The 17,141-nt window shown below is 55.0% G+C and overlaps 1 protein-coding gene and 1 pseudogene across 2 annotated transcripts in view; one reads left to right on the top strand and one right to left on the bottom strand.

Annotated features, from left to right (window-relative positions):
• PLXDC1 (plexin domain containing 1) overlaps window positions 1-17,141 on the top strand; it is a gene marked incomplete at its 5' end in the record, with an annotated part of 55,495 nt that overhangs the window by 27,089 nt on the left and 11,265 nt on the right. The window contains 4 exons of the mRNA XM_081109731.1: window positions 607-725; window positions 1,682-1,781; window positions 13,476-13,571; window positions 16,132-16,213. Of these exons, the coding sequence (XP_080965857.1) occupies window positions 607-725; window positions 1,682-1,781; window positions 13,476-13,571; window positions 16,132-16,213 (397 nt within the window). The remainder of the gene's footprint in view (window positions 1-606; window positions 726-1,681; window positions 1,782-13,475; window positions 13,572-16,131; window positions 16,214-17,141) is intronic.
• On the bottom strand, window positions 6,875-8,272 carry LOC308532578 (U5 small nuclear ribonucleoprotein 40 kDa protein-like; annotated as a pseudogene). The gene has a single exon. The product of its transcript is annotated as a U5 small nuclear ribonucleoprotein 40 kDa protein-like (transcript).

Genomic DNA, 17,141 nt, shown 5'->3' with positions numbered 1-17,141 from the left:
TTAAGTCTCCTCGCACCAGGGCTCCCCAGGCCCAGCCCCGTTAGAGGCGTGCAAGGCCCAGAGAGGGCAAGGGGCTTGGCACAGTCACACAGCAAGGCAGCCACCCCACCTTTCTGTACTGTTTCCTCGCCTGTAAGCTGGCGACAGGATGCCGGCTCCTAGCAGGATCTGAGGCGATAACGAGATGAACATGCTTGGCTCTTCGTAGAGGTGAAACAAATACTAGGGACCTTTATTGTTTCTTGTTCTCGCCACGGTGTCCCCCAAACACCCACCCTCCCATCCCAGAACTGGCACTCCTTCTATTGCTCCTCCTTTTCATCTCAAGGGTCAGGATAGGCAGGCAGGCAGGAGGGGGCATGCCTGGGGTGAGAGATGCTCAGGCATGGTACCTGGGGCTGAAATAGGGTGTTCTGGTTCCTCCCCAGCGTGGGAGCCAGGCTGATGTTGGTGGGTTGCCCAGCTCCTGCCTTCAGTCAAATTTGCAAACTGCCCCCATCGCCCCTACGGGGCCCGACCCCTGGCAATCCACGCAGGCCACGGTTCCTGCAGTGCCCTCCCCCTGCACCACCTCCCCGACAGCCAGGTCTCTGCTGCTCTCCACAGGGACAGTCTTTGTTGTTCAGTGGGACCATGTCTACCTCCAAGGCCGGGAGGACAGGGGCAGCTTCACCTTCCAGGCGGCTCTGCACCGTGACGGCCGCATTGTGTTTGGCTACAAAGAGGTGAGTGAGAGATGCTTGGGTCTCGGGGAGCTGTTCCCCGTTCAGCAAGCACTTGTAGGGAATCTGAACTCTGCCTGGCAGAGGGCGTGGTGCTGGCAATACGCAGTTCGTAAGATGGTTGTGACCCCTGCCCTTGTAGAGGGTAAGTCTTGTTGAGACAATGGACAGCAATTGCAGAGACACATGCAGAGTTGCCACGGTAACAAGTGCTCCTAAGTAGAGGCGCCTGGTGCCAGGGGAGCCTGTCATGGGGCTCTTTCTCTCAGTGGGGGCCGGGAGAGGCTCCCTCGGGAAAATAGTTAAAATCTGCAGGATGCATAAGAGTTAAGGAAGCGAAGAGGAGAGTGAAGTGTGTTCCAGGAGGAAGAAAAGCATGTGCAAAGGTCCTGTGACAGGATGAATCCTGGCTGGCACACTGCACTGAAAGAAGGCAGCATGGCCGGAGGGGAGAGAGTGAGGGGCAAGACAGGGCAAGGGCACACCCGATTTGCCCTCCACAAAGGTCACTCTGGCTTCTGAGCGGGAACAGATTGTTGGGGGCTCAGAGGGAATGCTGGGGGATGAGTTAAGAAAGAGATATTGCCAACTTGGAGTCTGGTGGGGGATGGTTGACAGAACTAGACAGATTTGAGAGACGGTTAGCTGGTTAATTAACAGGATTTGGAGATGTATTAGATGGAAGGCGGGGGGGATGAAGAAAAGGGAAGGGCAGGGGTGACTCCCAGGCCTGTGTGGAGATGCCATTCACGAAGATGGAGTGTAGAGCAAGGACATGTGCTGCGGGTGGTGTGGGGAAGACTTGACATTGGAATGGCGGGGAGGGCCTTGGGTGTGAGAGGTCTCCACACCCTCCAGGAGGCGGTGCCAAGCAGGCAGGTGGGGCTGGCGCTCCGAGGGGAAGCTAGGCTGGCCCGAGAGGGTTTGGGGATAGATGGCGCCTCTTCTCCCTGCTGCAGATCCCCATGTCTGTCCTGGAAATCAGCTCCTCCCAGCACCCCGTCAAAGCCGGCCTATCAGACGCCTTCATGACGCTCAATACGTCCCCGGACGTTCCAGGTGAGTCCCCAGGGAGCCAGCAGAGACCTCCACTGGGTTGGACTCAGCTCACACGGACCCAGGTTGGGGGTGCGGGCGGGAGCAGGTGGATGGGTGGAGAGTTGAGTGGGAACTGAGGGAAGAAAGGGGGCGTCGCGAGGTCCCAAGGCGTCTTCATTAAAGCAGAGAAACCATTTTCCCAATAAGAGCTCGGCAGGAGGCACTGCTCTGGTTATCGGAGGCAGATGAGCCGGGGCCCTGCCACTCAGCACCCCCCCAATTTAGAGAAGCTCCAGACACAAGTTAGGGTTACGAGTCTCCCCAGAACACAGCCATCATTGCCTCCCCACCCCCCCCAGGTGATGGGAGGAACATCACAGGGGGCTCAGGGGACAGAAAAATCGGGGTTCTCTCCCATCCCTTACCCCCGGCCCCAGTTTCCCTTTCTGAGGCAACCAGGGCTACCAGGTTATTTCTAGAGCGACGAGCCCTCAGATAAGTGTGTGTACGTACATTTAACACAAATGATGGTCTATGATGCCATGTTCTCCTGAACAAAATACATCCTGCCCCCCGTTCCACGTCAGCACATTTCTCATCCTGTTCAATGGCTGCGTGATACCCACAGCATGGATGCCCTTAACTTAACCAGTTCCCTGTGTGCAAACTTTTCCGTTGTTTCTAATCCTTTGCTCCAACAAATAATGCTGCAGTGGCCCTAGTTTGGCTCAGTGGATAGAGCGTTGGCCTGTGGACTGAAGGGTCTCAGGCTCAATTCTAGTCAAGGGCATGTACCTCGGTTGCAGGCTGGAGGCAACCAATCGATGTGTTTCTCTCACATAGATGTTTCTCTCTCTCTCTCTCTCTCTCTCTCTCTCTCTCTCTCTCTCACTGTCTCTCACTCTCCCTTCCACTCTCTTAAAAATCAATGGGAAAATATCCTTGGCTGAGGATTAACAAAAAATAAAAATAAAAAATAATGCTGCAGTGAATATTCTTGCAAGTAGGTACTTTTACGCCCCTATGTGAGTATTCCCATAAGATGGGTCCCCACCACTTCCCCTGCCCCTCCCCAGACCCCCTTCCTGAACCCGTGCTCTAGCTGGCGGCTCAGCGGGGACCTGCAGGACCCTGCTCCATTGCTGCTGTCAGCATCTGCTCTAACTGACCAACGCTGGTGCTGAGCTGGGTGCTTAGTAGTCTCAGTATCACCCTGGTTGTATTTGTTAGCTACAGCTGCATAACAAGTCACACTGACACGTCCTGGCTTAAAGCAACAAACACGTTATCTCAGCGTTTCTGTGGATCACGAAGCAAAGCACAGCTTAGCTGGGTCCTCTGGCTCAGGGTCTCCCACAGGCCAAGGTGATGGTCATCTCAACCGTTGTTGGGGGAGAGATACACTTCCGAGCGCTTTCAGGACGTTCTCGGCAGAATCCAGCTCCCGGCTCAGTTCCTGCCCCGTGGACCTCCCCCAGGCCAGCTCCCAGCCTGGCAGCTGGCTCCCATCAGAGCAGGCAAGGCAGGCAGCAGGGGCGGGCGAGTAAGATGGGAGCCAGGCCTTTTGTCACCTCATCTTAGAAGCGCCATCCGGTCACTCTTTGCCGTAGTCCACTGGCTGGAAGCAAGTCACGAGGTCCAGCCCCCACGCGGGATGGGAGAGTGTGAATTCCCAGAGGCAGGCTGCTTCCCATGCTGATTATAACCCCGTCCCCGGGCGCTGAGCTTTACAGCGTCTTATTGGGTCTTCCTCCCAACATTGGAAGCGAGCGTACAGTAGTCCCCCCCTTATCCGTGGTTTTGCTCTTCATGGTTTCTGTTACCCAGTCAATCGTAGTCCAAAAATATTAAATGGAAAATTCCAGAAATAAACAAACCATACGTTTTAAGTTGCACACTGTTCTGAGTAGCAACCATAAATCACCCCTTTGTCCAGCGTATCCACCTGCGTCCACTCCCGCCCCTTAGTCACCTAGTAGCCGTCTCATCAGGAGATGAATGGGGGGGGCGGGGTGTTAATGTGATGGACGATGACTCGACTTGGGTGCTGGGCGCACAGTGCCGTGCACAGATCTTGTAACATAGAAATCGAAGCCTGAAACCTATGATCCTATTAGCCAATGTCACCCGAATAAATTTAATTAAAAACAGATGAGTAGCCGTTAGCCAATTTGGCTCAGTGGATAGAGCATCCACCGAGGACCAAAGGGTCCTGGGTTTGATTTTGGTCCAGGGCACGTACCTTAGTTGCAGGCTCCTCCCTGGCCTGGGCCCTGGGCAGGGCGCATGCAGGAGGCAACCAGTTGATGTGTTTCTCGCACATCGATGTCTCTCGCTGTCTTTCCCTCTCTCTTCCACTCCCTCTAAAATCAATGGGAAAATATCCTTGGGTGAGGATTAAAAAAATAAATAAATAAAAATAACAAAAGATGAGGAGTAGCCTAATGCTACGTCACAATGCCTTTCATCCTTCGCCTCCCCTCATCGAATTACGCAGGCCTTGTGTCATCTCATATCACCACAAGCAGGGTGAGTCCAGGCCTACGATATTTTGAGAGAGACCACATTCACATAACTTTTATGGCAGAATATTGTTATAATTGTTCCATTTTATTATTAGTTGTTAATCTTACTGCGCCTAATTTGTAAGTGAAGCTTTATCACAGGTGTGTAGGTACAGGAAAAAAGTATAGATAGGGTTTGGTACTCTCCACTGGGGGCTGGGAACATATCCCCGCAGATAAGGGAGGACGACTGTATGTTCGTCCCTTTCTACATGAGGACAGAGGTTCAGAGAGGTGGAGTGACTTGCTTGTGGTCACACAGCTGTGAAAGGGAGACGTGAAAACCAGATCTTCTGGGTCCTCCCTTGAGACTTTCTAAGTCTGACCCACTTTCGTTCCACCCAGAAGGGTGATCCTTTCCTCCTCAGTCCCCCAAACACCCACAGCCCTGTGTGCACACACCCCAGCCGTTTTGCAGGAAGGACAGCGGGGCACACTCCCACCCCTGGGCATCGCTGAACCGCTGGGCAGGATCCAGTCCATTCCGTCTGTGTCGCCCTCGCAGGGCTGTGCACGGCAGAGTCTCAGGAAATGTGTGTTGGATCCAGCTGTTGAATGAGGGTGAATTAGAGGAAGTCGGATCCCCTGGGAGTGTCTGCATCTGAGGCTTCTCTGTGATTCTGGAATGAAAGGCTGTTTTAGAGCAAGCCTGGGAGATGCAGGGAGGCGGAGCGAAGGGGGGTGGGCGGGCGGAAGCACCGTGCACCTGAAAAAACAGGAGGGCAGCTGCGCCTGTTCCCGAGAGACCCGAGAAGGCCCAGGGCCTCTGTCGTGGGAACTGCTGGCCTTGGTGACTCCAAGTGCTCTGTGCTGGGCTATGGTGTCCACAGAAGCCTGAGCCTGGCCCCCAGTCCTTGTCACTGCCAGACAGATCTGCTCAAGTCATTCTCTGGCTCCTTGTTGCCTGAAGCGTCCAGTCACAATCCTGAGAGTGGCATTCGAGGCCCCGTGCAGCCGCGCACAGCCTGACTTTCTAGCCTCAGCTCCAAACCCTCCTGCTGCCCACCACTCTGCCCGGGCAGCGCTGGTGTGATGCCCGGTGTTCCCCAGACATGCCAAGGGCAACCTAAATTCCTGTGACACAGTGCCTTGTATCCACTCCCCCTCCTTTAGCAATTGGCAAAGCTCAGCTGTTGCCGCCTCCCTGCCACAAAACCCTTGGTTCCCTTTTCCACTCACCTAGCACTTTGTTAATACCTTTACTATTAAACCCATCACACGACCTGCTCATCCGCCCCCTCCCCGTTAGCCGCGTGCTCCACAGAGCGCACCGTGGCCCCAGCTCTTTGCCCAGTCCCTGTGGCAGGCAGGCGCTCCAACCGTGAGTCACACCAGAGTGAGTGCCCCTGGCCTCTGCTCTCTGCCGAGCCCAAATGGGGGCAGGGCCTGACACCACTTGGGTTTGGGGGCGTGCGCGTTGGTCACGGCGCGTCTGTCTGTCAAGGTGTTTAGCTTGGGGCTCCAGGCCCACACTTGAGGGGGGAGCATATGCACAGGCGGGCGCTTTTCTGGGACAGTCGCCATGGCCTGCCTTGGGTTTTAAAATGAGCCGTGACCTCTGCTTTGGGGAACGGTGGCTTTTACGTGGCTAAGCGGTCAGGTTCCTCTGGGTCTGATATGCAACCCGGGGGGCGGGGAATTCGTTTGGATTCGGTTGAGCTGCAGATAACAGTAAATCCCAAACAGGGGGGCTGAAACAAGACGGAGTTCGGGGGAGTGCTGTGGTCGGCGCCCTGTGGTCACCAAGGATAACCCCATGGGCCAAGCCCACCTCGGTGGAGAATGGGTGGCATCGCCATCCTTGTTCCCAAGCTCGGCTCCTCCCTGCCTGGGGCACTGTGAGGGGTGGAGTTTGGTTCCTCCCTATTCAAGAGTCCAGCCCTGGCTGGTGTGGCTCAGTGGATAGAGTGTCGGCCTGTGGACTGAAGGGTCCCGGGTTTGATTCTGGTCAAGGGCACGTGCCCAGGTTTCAGGCTCAATCCCCAGTAGGGGTTGTGCAGGAGGCAGCCGAACAATGGGTCTCTCTCATCATTGATATTTCTTTCTTTCTTTTCCTCTTCCTTCCTCTCTGAAATCAATACAAATATATATTTTTAAAAAACCACAAAACTCTTTAATTCATTGAAAGAAAAAAAATCCCCCATGACAGCAGCCTGTCCAGAGACTTTCTGGTTTCCCAGCCTGAGGGGCGGGGAATTCTGTGCGTTCTCACTCCCGGGGCTGAGGGAAGGAGAGCTTTTCTTTCCACCACTTCCTGCTATAAACTGCTGCACGGGCTTTGGAGCGGAGTCTGCAGAGGGTGCACTGACGCAGGGAAAGGAGTCGTGTGCAGTGAGCAGCATCCTTCTGCAGAGGCGCACGAAACCCACTCTTCATTTGGCCGGAGGGGGTCCCAGACGTCCATATCATTTCCTCTCTTCGTTTGTGTATGTGTGGGGGTTTTTTTCTTGTAAAAAGGCATCTATTTGGCTTTTAATATGAAATGACTCAGAGAAACACAGAAATAAAATATACAAGCCAATTATTAAAATAAATCCCCAATAAGCAAATTTCAGTCACCACATTCCCTGTCTTCAATCTGGATGAGAAAACGGGAAGCTACAAACCAACCAATGTCTGTCCCTTTGAAGAAAAAAATAAAAGTAAAGAAGAAAAAAACCAAACCGTCCCTGAAATCTGGCAGGCGGTTTTTAGAGGCCTCTGTAAGCTGGCTTTAATCATCCATCCTGGTGAAATGAGACGCATGTGGTTGTTGGGCTATGGCCACCTCCTCCTGGTTTCTTGATCTGCATCTGAAGGGAGGATGCTGGCTTGGGCACCACTTGTTGCCACAGATGCAGTCTGAGGTCAGGCAGCCGTGGAGTCTTCCATTCCTGATCTTCACTGGACCTCCCCCATACTCAGTCTCTTGGCACTGGATGCTGAGGGAACAATGGGCTCTTTGGGGTGGAAAGCCACTTCACTGATGGGGCCAGCATGGCCCGGCAGCTTATACAGCATCCTCCTGCTTGTGGGGTCGCACACATACGCAAACCTGCCAGCTGCTACCTTGCTCCAGCAGGTGACCAAGAACATCTCAGAAGATTCTTTTCAAAGTTGTGGGCATTTCCTTGAAATATCTTGACACATCTCCCTTTGGGAGCAAGTGGCCGGACATCCCAGGCCCACACCGTATTGTCCATTGCATCGGACAGAAGATAAGAGCCTTCAGAACGTAAACTCGGGCCCATCACTGAATCCGCATGGCCTCGCGTGGTGTCAGTCAGCTTGTTTTGACGCAGGTCCCAGACCTTGATATCACTGTCTGTTCCACGAGGAATAATCTGATGGCTTGTGTCATTGAAGGTCACAGCCAACACCTGGGGGGTATTCTGAAATGTCTGCATGGCTGCTCTCTCCCGCATGTCCCAGAGCTTGACTGTCCCATCGTCACTGCCAGTGCGGACAAGCTGGGGGCCCCTCCTGGCCGGGTCACAGGAATTCACCAAGGAAGTACGTCCCTTCAGCCTTTCCACACTCTCGCCTGTTTCGCTATCCCACACTGCCACAGTTTATCTGTGGATGCTGAGAAGAGCAGACTGCCGTCTGTGTTATAGTGCATTTCCGTCACTGCTCACCGTGTCCCTTCAATGTTGCACAGTTATCACAGTCACCATAGACCTTCCACAGCAACATCAGGGGGTCGAATCCTGCAGATGTTAAGGTGGATCCATTGGGGTGAAACTTGCAGCGGTGCACGTCCCCTTCATGTCCCGAGAGAAGCATGATTGGGGCTTGAAGGGAGGAACACCTTGGAGGCCCCGCTTGCAGCAAAGCTCCCGGGGCCGCCTGCTGCTGTCACGCCTGCAACTCACACCGCTGCCTCTTGACCGGAACCAGCGGCAACTCTGGACCCTTGTGCTTCTGTTGTTCAGTCGTGGTGGGAGCCGCTCTCCTCAACCTATTCATTTGTTTCAGAAACCTTTTCTTTTAGGGACAGTAAAAAAAGCAACTTGAGTGTAGCCAATGTCAGAACTGACAGATTCTGAATAAGTGGAATCAATTAAGGGAGATTTCACTATTAAAGGCTCCAAGTTATAGACTGCCCCTTGGCTGGCCCCAGAATGGCCTCGGATGGCCCTTCCCATGTGGGCCTTCTCCTTTACCAGAACTTTCCTTTCCTTTCAAAGGCAGATGTGAGTCCAGAAATGTGTCAGAGGCCTGTGCTGGCCGCTGGGTGGGAGGCTCCGGAACTGGTTGCAGAAGAGGGCCAAGGACCAGCCAAGTGAGGGCGTGCTGGGCGGGGACCTGTCACCCCCGGATCGGGCCTGTTTCGCCTCTGGCCTCTCTGGATACAGGGTCCTTCACAGAACCCTTCACTGGAGCTTTGCATCCATCTGGGGGCCCTGTTTCCCTCCCCCCCTTTTCGCTTCTGCTTTTCCCTCTGCGCTGCTCGCCGAGCCTGGCCATTTCTTGCTTCCTCTCCTCGGCCTGCCCCTGGCCTACTTGGCTTTCGTGCTGAGGAGGGACCCTCCTTGGGGGCAGGCCCCTCATCATGTGTATCTCTGCGGCTCGATGCATAATTATTGAAGAAATAACCAAATGAGCAAATACATGAATGAGCGGGTGAACACTTTTCCCCAGCCCACCGTCTGACATTTGTTTGTACCGTAACCACCCATCTCGGAGGGACGTTGGTAGTGGGGCCTACCCGTCTGGTTTTTCTGAACGATGCAGCTCTCTTTCTGAACTAGGCCATTCCCATGGTGTCTGTGTGGCAACAAACGGGACACGGAAACCCCTCTTTTGCACCCTGGGCGTTTCTTAATCGGGTGCAGGACTTTCCGTGTCTGGACCTTAGGATTTCTGAATCTTTGATGAGTGGAAGCAGAGATAAAACAGAACGTCTCAAACTGCCAAATATGTGGCTTTGGGGTGGCCTCCGTCTGGGTTCCGGGAGGGATCTGCTGGCCATTCCGACAGACGTCATTGTCCTCGGGCGAGCCCCAGATGTTGGCAAAATAATCCAAGAGCAAATAAGCCCAGCGGGGATGTTAAGGCTTCTGTTTATAGAAGAAAAAAAAGTATGACCAGAGCCTTACGCTCAAATAAGTATAAGTTGGCGGTTGAAATGAGCAAGTATTTTAAATCAGAGGTATGTTTGCGCACACCTACCCGCCACCTCCTTCCTGCCACACTGGTCCCCCTGCCCTGCTGGCAGGGGCATGGTGACTTTTGGAGGACATCTGACCACCTCTGGCTGCCCCTCACTCGAGGCACAACCCCAGCTCCACTTCGAGCCCGGCTGGTGGGGAGACCCACCCCCAGATTCTGCTGGAGACCCCGCTGTCCCTGGATGCTGCTCTTTGTCTCTGAAATCGGCTCCCTTGACAAACCCCTGCCTCCTTTTGTGCCCCAACCCGAGTCCCTTTGTCCCTCCGTTTCACTGTCCTTCTAGCCGAGGGTGGCTGTCCCTGAATCCTTGGCTGGAGAAGTCCCGCCAGCCAACTCGTCTCCTTGGAGCTGTGACTTCTCTGGCCTTCGCTGGCCCAGTGGGGTGGCCCTTCGGAGGAAGGCCATAATCTGTGCTGGGCTGGGGAGGAAGGGCGTGCTTCCTTTGGGCTGCGGGCTGAAGTTATAATATGTTGCTGAGGTTTTCTATCTGTAACCCATTCATTTAAAAATATTCATTTTTAAAAATATATATATTTTTATTGATTTCAGAGAGAAAGGGAGAGGGAGAAACATCAATGATGAGAGAATCATTGATTGGCTGCCTCCTGCATGCTCCCTACTGGGGACCGAGCCCACAACCTGGGCATATGCCTTTGGCCAGAATCAAACCTGGGACCCTTCAGTTCGCAGGCTGACGCTCTACCCACTGAGCCAAACCGGCTAGGGCTACTGTCACGTTTTGATGTCCTGTTATGTGCAGGGCCTGGTGCTTGGGGTTGGGAGGCAGAGACAAGTAACCTGCAGGCTCTGTCCTTGGGAGCTGGCGGCCTGCAGGCGCAGGTGGCCAGCAAAGTGAATGTAGGTGGGGCAGTGTAACAGATGACACGGGGCGCCCTGGAGCTCAGAGGAGGGTCACTGATACTCTCAGGGGTCGGCTGCCTCTCGGGGTTGCTCCAGCCTCAGGAGTTGCCGAGGAGCTGAGGGACCCTCTCGAGAATCGCTGACAAGAAACACGCTGGGTGGGGAGAGGGAAGGAGTGTGAGGGGCTGGGAGAGGCTGAAAATGCCCCCAGAGTCTCAGCCACAGGAAAACCAAACAAAAGGAGCGGGCGGTGAGGAGAAAGGGGAGCCGCACACTGTGAGTGGCTCCTCTGGCCGGAGTTGCCTACGTGAATTCCCAGAACAGCCCCCGAAGGGTAGAATAACTAGTTCCATTTGTGGATGAGGCTCACTGAGCTTGGTCCCGTGTCCAAGGTCACACAGATGGGAAGGGCAGAGCCCAAGCCGCCCCTCCCTGTGTGGTCCCTCCTGAGGCAGCACTTCTCTTCCTCCGCATTCTTGTGGGTCCCCACGCATTCTTCCCCTTCCCACTCGGCCCAGAGCGGACCCTGACCCCTGGGTAACAGGCCCTCCTGGTGGCAGGCGAGCGGGTAGCGCCAGCACCCCAGGCGCAGGCCTCCGCGGTGGGGCTGCAGATTCCTGTTTAGTTCCAGGGGAGCGTTGCTGGCATCGAAGCCAGAGTGGTTTGCATGGAATGTGTTTCGAGGATGTTCTGCGGCCTCGTGGGTTTCAGGGGCTGAGGTGTCCGCCGTTACTCTGCGGTGGGGCAGTGGGGTGGGTGGGAAGAGAGCTTGCTTTGGCACCAGACCCAACTGGGGTTCAATGCTGGGTTAAGTAGGGGGGAACAATTCCAAGATTAGGGAATAAATAATGAAAGAAACATAGCTGAGATATAATATTTTTAAATTTAATTTCTTTGGATGACATTTGCCAGTAAAATTACATAGGTTTCAGGCGTACAATTTTATAATACATCCTCTGTATATTGTATTGTGTGTTCACCACCCCAAGATGAGATATTTTTTAAGCATCAGATTCCTCATAAAGGAGGGAAACGGGCTCCCAGCAATTGCACAGGACACCCTCTCTCTCACGGGTGCCCCAACTGAGTTCTACTGCCAACTTTCCTCCAAACCACCTTCAGCTGAATGAGAAAATTATATCCTCGCCTACTCTGGGCTTCTAGTGACAAAAACCCAACTCAGACTAGGTCAGTGGTTGGCAAAACGCGGCTTGTGAGCCACATGCGGCTCTTTGGCCCCTTGAGTGTGGCTCTTCCGCAAAATACCACGTGCGGGCGCGCACGTACAGTGCGAAGTTGACTTAAAACTTTCAGTAAAGTTTATTAAATTAATTTTAGGGAACGTTGTGGAGTGAAAGAAGATGTAGTGTTGAGAAAGATATGTTGAGATGGTTTGGACATATAGAGAGGATGAACGAAAGGAGATAGACGAAACAAGTATACAAGACGAGTGTGGATGGGAGAGTTGGAAGGGGTCGACCTCAGCAAAAGTACCTCAATCAGATTGAGGACGTTTTTAGCAAAGGCCAGCTTAGGAGGACCCTAATTAAGTGAATAACAATGTACCTACTTATATAGTTTAAGTTTAAAAAATTTGGCTCTCAAAAGAAATTTCAATCGTTGTACTGTTGATATTTGGCTCTGTTGACTAATGAGTTTGCCGACCACCGGCCTAGGTTATGTGGGGGAAAGGGTCCATTGGGGATACTGAAGTAGCCCACAGAGCACAGGAGAGCTGACAATGGGCAAGACAGGGACCAGGGCAGGATCTGGAACTGCAGAGCCTGGAATGCCACCGTCCTTTCTGCTTCTCTCCACAAGATAGTTTCACTTTCTGACCTTCCCCATGAGCTTGGAACTGTGGCCATTCATGGATTCCAAGCTTGCATCTTAGCTTCACTAGTAAAGAGCAAAGGGGGCTCTTGGTTACAGCTGCAAAGTCCCAGGGAAGGTCTCTGATTGGTCCAGCTTCCATCAGATGCTCAGCCCTGGGACCAATCACTGTGTGGCCAGGGAGGCAGGGTCATGAAGGAAGAAGGCAACTTCCGCAGATCATGTAGGCAGGGGTTGGGGGAAGTTCCCCCAAAGAGAATTGAAGAAGCAATGCGGAAGAAGAAGGATGCTGGGTCGACCAGACACTAAGTGGCGCTTTCCCCTCATATGGAATCCATTCACGCAGCGCAGTGGCTGGCTTCCTGCTTTTCAGAGCCACAGGAAACCAACCCCCAGTCATGGTTCTTGGGTGATTATGGGGGTGTGATGGAAAATATCAGAGCATCTCAGATTGCCATTTTAGGAAAAGTCTTTTCATCCACAATTCCAAAGGGTGTTGTAGCATGTGTTTTCGTCTTTCTACTGCACAGACAAGAAACTGAGGCCCTAAGGTTGTCCAGTGAGTTGGGAACAAAACTCAAATCAAAACTTGGGTGTCCTGACTCTGAGGTCCTGTAGGAAGTTTCTGCAGGGACTGAGGCAGGACATATAAGCCTGGCTCCAGGCCCTGAACCCCCCTCTGGCCAGGAAGGAAGAGGTTCTCCAAGGTCAGCCTGTCCTTCCACAGACATGTGCAGAGTGCGCCCTGCGGGTCAGGTTCAGGACCAGATGTTCACAGCCTCATGCCCCCCCCCCCCCCCCGCCCCCGCCACCAGATAAAACCTAGTGACCACACAAGGTGGTGAGTGCCGTAGGAGGAGGGCGCCTGGCCTGGGTGGGGAAGAGGAGGGAGTGGCCCAGGGGGGCTTGTCAGAGGAAGTAGCCTTTGAGCTGGATGTAGGACGGTGAACTTGACAGGCAGAGAAGGTGGAAATGCATTATGGGTCAAGTGAGCAGCAGCTGTGAAGACACGGAGGCACGCAGGAGCGTGGCATCTCCTGTGTCCTGACCCCAGGAGCAGCCCAGGTCTCTGCACTGAGTAGTTAAACCTGCTGATAACACAAAGATCTCTCAGGGTCGACTCCTGTCCACCTGTCCGCCGTCGCCCTGCAGCACCCGCATCATTATCCCAGCTTGAAGGGTTTACTTCTTGCCCTCAGCTCCACTCACTACAACCTCTTGCCCCACATCAGGCTCCTGGTCCAGGCCTCAGAGCCCTCTGCCCGTGACCTGTTCCTGAGGGTAGGCTCTGCCTCTGTTTCAGAATCCCGGCGGAGGGCCATCTTTGAATACCACCGTGTGGAGCTGGACCCCAGCAAGGTCACCAGCACGTCGGCCGTGGAGTTCACCCCATTGCCAAGTAAGCAGGGGTGGTTCCTACTGACAGGGGAAGGCAGTCTAGGACAGTTGTGTCCTAGAAAGATCTTTGGAGTCAAACAGACTGAGTGCCATTCCCAGGCCCACCACCGACCGCTGTGGGGACGGCCACCGAGCAACCCTGGGCCTCCATTTCTCATTTGTCACCTGGGCCGACCACCACCTCCCTCCCAGAGCGTTGGTCAGGGTTAGAACCACAGTAGGGAGAGTTGAGGGCACGAATGGCAGCTCTGACACTACCCAGCACTTCTCAGGCCTGGGCTGTGGTCTGTGCTGGACAGACGATGGCGACTGTTACTCACACATCATTGAAACCCAGGAGAGAGGCGCCTCTCAGGACTTAGACGGAGCCCCAGGAAAAATAGTCCAGGAACGGAATTGATCCATCAGGGAGAGAAGGGTGGCAATGCATTATGGGTCAATGCATTATCAGTGGATTTTCCTCAGAGGAGGGGGATGCTGGAGTCCACAGGCTGAAGGCCATAGAAGGATTTTGCCAGCAGCTCTCCAAGGACCATGGGGCCCTGGCCCTCTCCCCTCTCTGCACCCCACACACCTACAGGTGAAAGCAGGTCATGGTCAAGGCCCCTGTTGGCTGCTGTTTACCCGAAGGATCAGGGTGGGATGCTCGTCAGGATCTGGTCAGAGCAGCCGGGGGGCTGAGGGAGAGGACAGCACTCCCGTCCTTGGGTTTTTAAAGAGGGTTTTAATTTCTTCTTCTGTCTCACGGTGCCTCCCAGCTTCTGAAGCCATGGCCTTTCCCCTGCCTGTTTCCCCGACCCCCACCTTCTCCTCTTCCCTGGAGGTTCTGGGAGCACAGGATGGAGAAAGAAGAGGAGGAGGAGGGTCTCGAATGCTAGGTCACAAGTCTGAGTCTGGGCTCAAGAGGAAGGACCCAGACACCATGGGGTCACAGGGCAAGGACACTTTGCAGGCCTCAGCCCTCCCTCTGGGCCAGAGAGGCCTGGGGCCTGAGAACCGGTGGTTTCTCAAGAGCTGGTGAGAGCAGATCTCCGCTCCTAGGACTCGAATCACACTTCATGTAGGAGCAGGGACATCCGAGGACAGGGCTGACTGCCCGGGCGGGGCGGGCGGAGGACGCGCACTGTCCTGGGAATGAGTTTCTGGGACACTGTTCGTACGTGTGAGCTGCGTCCCACCCTCCCGTGGATGTGGTGAGCCCTGGCTAGCACGCAGGACGTCCGACATGCAGATGAGAAATGAAGGTCAGTGGGTCTTATCAGCACCCAGGAGGCACCAGGGTTTGTTTTCAGTTTAACGAGGGCCATTTAGGGGCCTGCAGAGTCCCTGGGAATGGCCAGGACATGGGTTCCCCGTGGGTGCAGCTGGTGGGGGAGGGGACAGTGTTCCGGAGGCTGTGATTGGAGCCCCCGGGAGGCCAATTAGCTTTGCCTTCCGAAGACTGCATCCCCCCCAGTTCAGGCTCCCTTCCTTACCTATGCGGGGGGAGGGGAGGGTAATCCATGATTCTTCCAGAGGTGTGGACGGGCCATCTCCAAGCCCCTGCCCGTCTCGGCTGGTCCCTCTTCTAGAAGAGGCTCATGGAAAGGTGGTGTGGGGTGAGGGCAGGTGCTGGGGCAGAGGGACCCCACAGAGGCTCAGTGCTCAGACCCTCTGCTCAGAGAGATCTTCATTCACACCCAGACCTGCCGCTCTCAGCTCAGTGACTCTCCCCAAGCCTCAGCTCCCTCTTCTGTACGATGAGGGAAACAACACCTAGAGAAGGGTAAACACGTTCACTGCCTCCCACATGCCAGGCACTGCTCCAGGCCCCCTGGATGCGCAAGGGCGCGAACCCGCCAGGGCTCTCACTCTCTGGCCAGGCCAGTTTCTGCCTATTTCCTGCCCGTGGCTCTCCACCCACCCTTCCAGGCCTGCAAGGACCTGGCAGACAAACGGACGGACGAGGTGCTCCCTACAGTCAGTCCCTCCCTCAAAGCTCCTAATGGTGTCTACTCTGTGCCCAGGACGGCTTTTCTCCCAAGGGCTGGTTCCCAGCTTCCATCTGGGGGGGGGGGGGGGGCATGGAATGCAAATGGATTCTCTGATTGACGGATTGTGGAGAGTCCCATGAAAACTCACACAGCGAAGAAACGCATGCGATGTTTAGCGAACGAGGGGTCGCTTTTCTGTGGCTGGTTGTCACGTCTTGCTTCTGTCATCGTGTTCTGTTCAGCTGCTCATCAGATGCGCCTTCGATGGCAGCTTTTCTGGGTGGGGGCCTGTCTCTCCTTATAAAAGTGCTGGGCTTTGCGGTAGCACCAGCTCAGGGCCGGACCTTCCTCCTTGCCCCCCCCCCCACCACCACCACCCGTCCCCGGAGACAGAAAGAAGGGAGGGAAGGAGGGAGGGAAAGAGGAAGGGACTCAAGTGAGGGAGGCGTTAATGAACTCCAGGGTTCCTGTTAGTCGGAGACTGCACAGTTCAGTGAGGACTCTGCACTCAGGAAAGTTGTACTTTGGGGGGCCTGTGGGGGGCCCGTTGGGGGCCTGTGCTGAGGGGCCGCCGCCTTCTCTCTGCAGCCTGCCTGGAGCATCGGAGCTGCGACGCCTGCATGTCCTCGGACCTGACCTTCAACTGCAGCTGGTGCCACGTCCTCCAGAGGTTGGTGCCGGACTGACCTCTGGTCCCCGCAGGCAGCCTGTGGGGGACGGGCAGAGGGAGCATGGCCGGCTCCTCGCCTCAGGCCTCATTGCCAAGGTGACGGGGTCTCTGGCTAGTCCACGCTGACCCTGAGGTCAAGAAGGTCACAGGAGTGAGCTTCTCCCTGAGGCTTGTGCCCAATTAAGGTGCCTGTGTGGCAGGGTCCCTCTGATGACATTGGGCCCCTAGAAATCCCAGCTCCTGCCGCCCCCTCCTCACACCTGGAAAGGGTTGGTTGGCCCTGGGGCCGGGCTTTTCCGAGAGGCCTGCAGCCTCCAGCGTTCCAGAATCCGAGCGCTAAGGCTCGTGGGTCCCCGGGACGTGCCCCAGGCCCTGCATCCGCATCTCTGGGAGAGAAGCCCGGGGCCTGCATGTCAGCTCGGTGCCTCATGTGCACACACGCCTGAGGCCTGCCGGCTCAGAGACGGGGTGACCCAAAGACCCATTGCTGCTGGGTTGAGAGCTCCAGGACCCCAGCAGGTCTTCCTCGGGCTGCAGCAGGGTTTCCTGAAAACCAGGGGCACGGAAATGCCAGGCATCTGTGGGAAGCTGGGCAAACAAAGCGGTGTGTGCTTGGCTTTAGGATGAGAGGCGGGTTCAGGGATAAAGTTCTTCAATCAGCTCGTCGTCCCCTCCTGGTCCTGAAATCATTTCCCCACAGATGAGGCTCAGCAGCTGAGCCCTGCTCTGCTGTCCGAGAGAAGTAAACGGCAGAGGGGCCCTAGGCCTCTCCTGAGAGGGGGACGCCCCATGAGCTCCGAGAGCCTTTAAGGCAATCTTGAAAATTGCAAATTACAGAGCCCCCGAGCCCCCTACAGCCAAGATACATCTGTCAGCCTTTCCTTTGCTCCTTTCCAATATCCCGGCAGAGAAAGAGAAGCCATCGCCT

The sequence above is a fragment of the Myotis nattereri genome, assembly GCF_964212035.1.
Source record: "Myotis nattereri genome assembly, chromosome: 16".
NCBI lineage: Eukaryota > Metazoa > Chordata > Mammalia > Chiroptera > Vespertilionidae > Myotis > Myotis nattereri.
The sequence above is the reverse complement of the archived record's forward strand: the minus strand, read 5'-3'. Positions and strand labels throughout refer to the sequence as shown.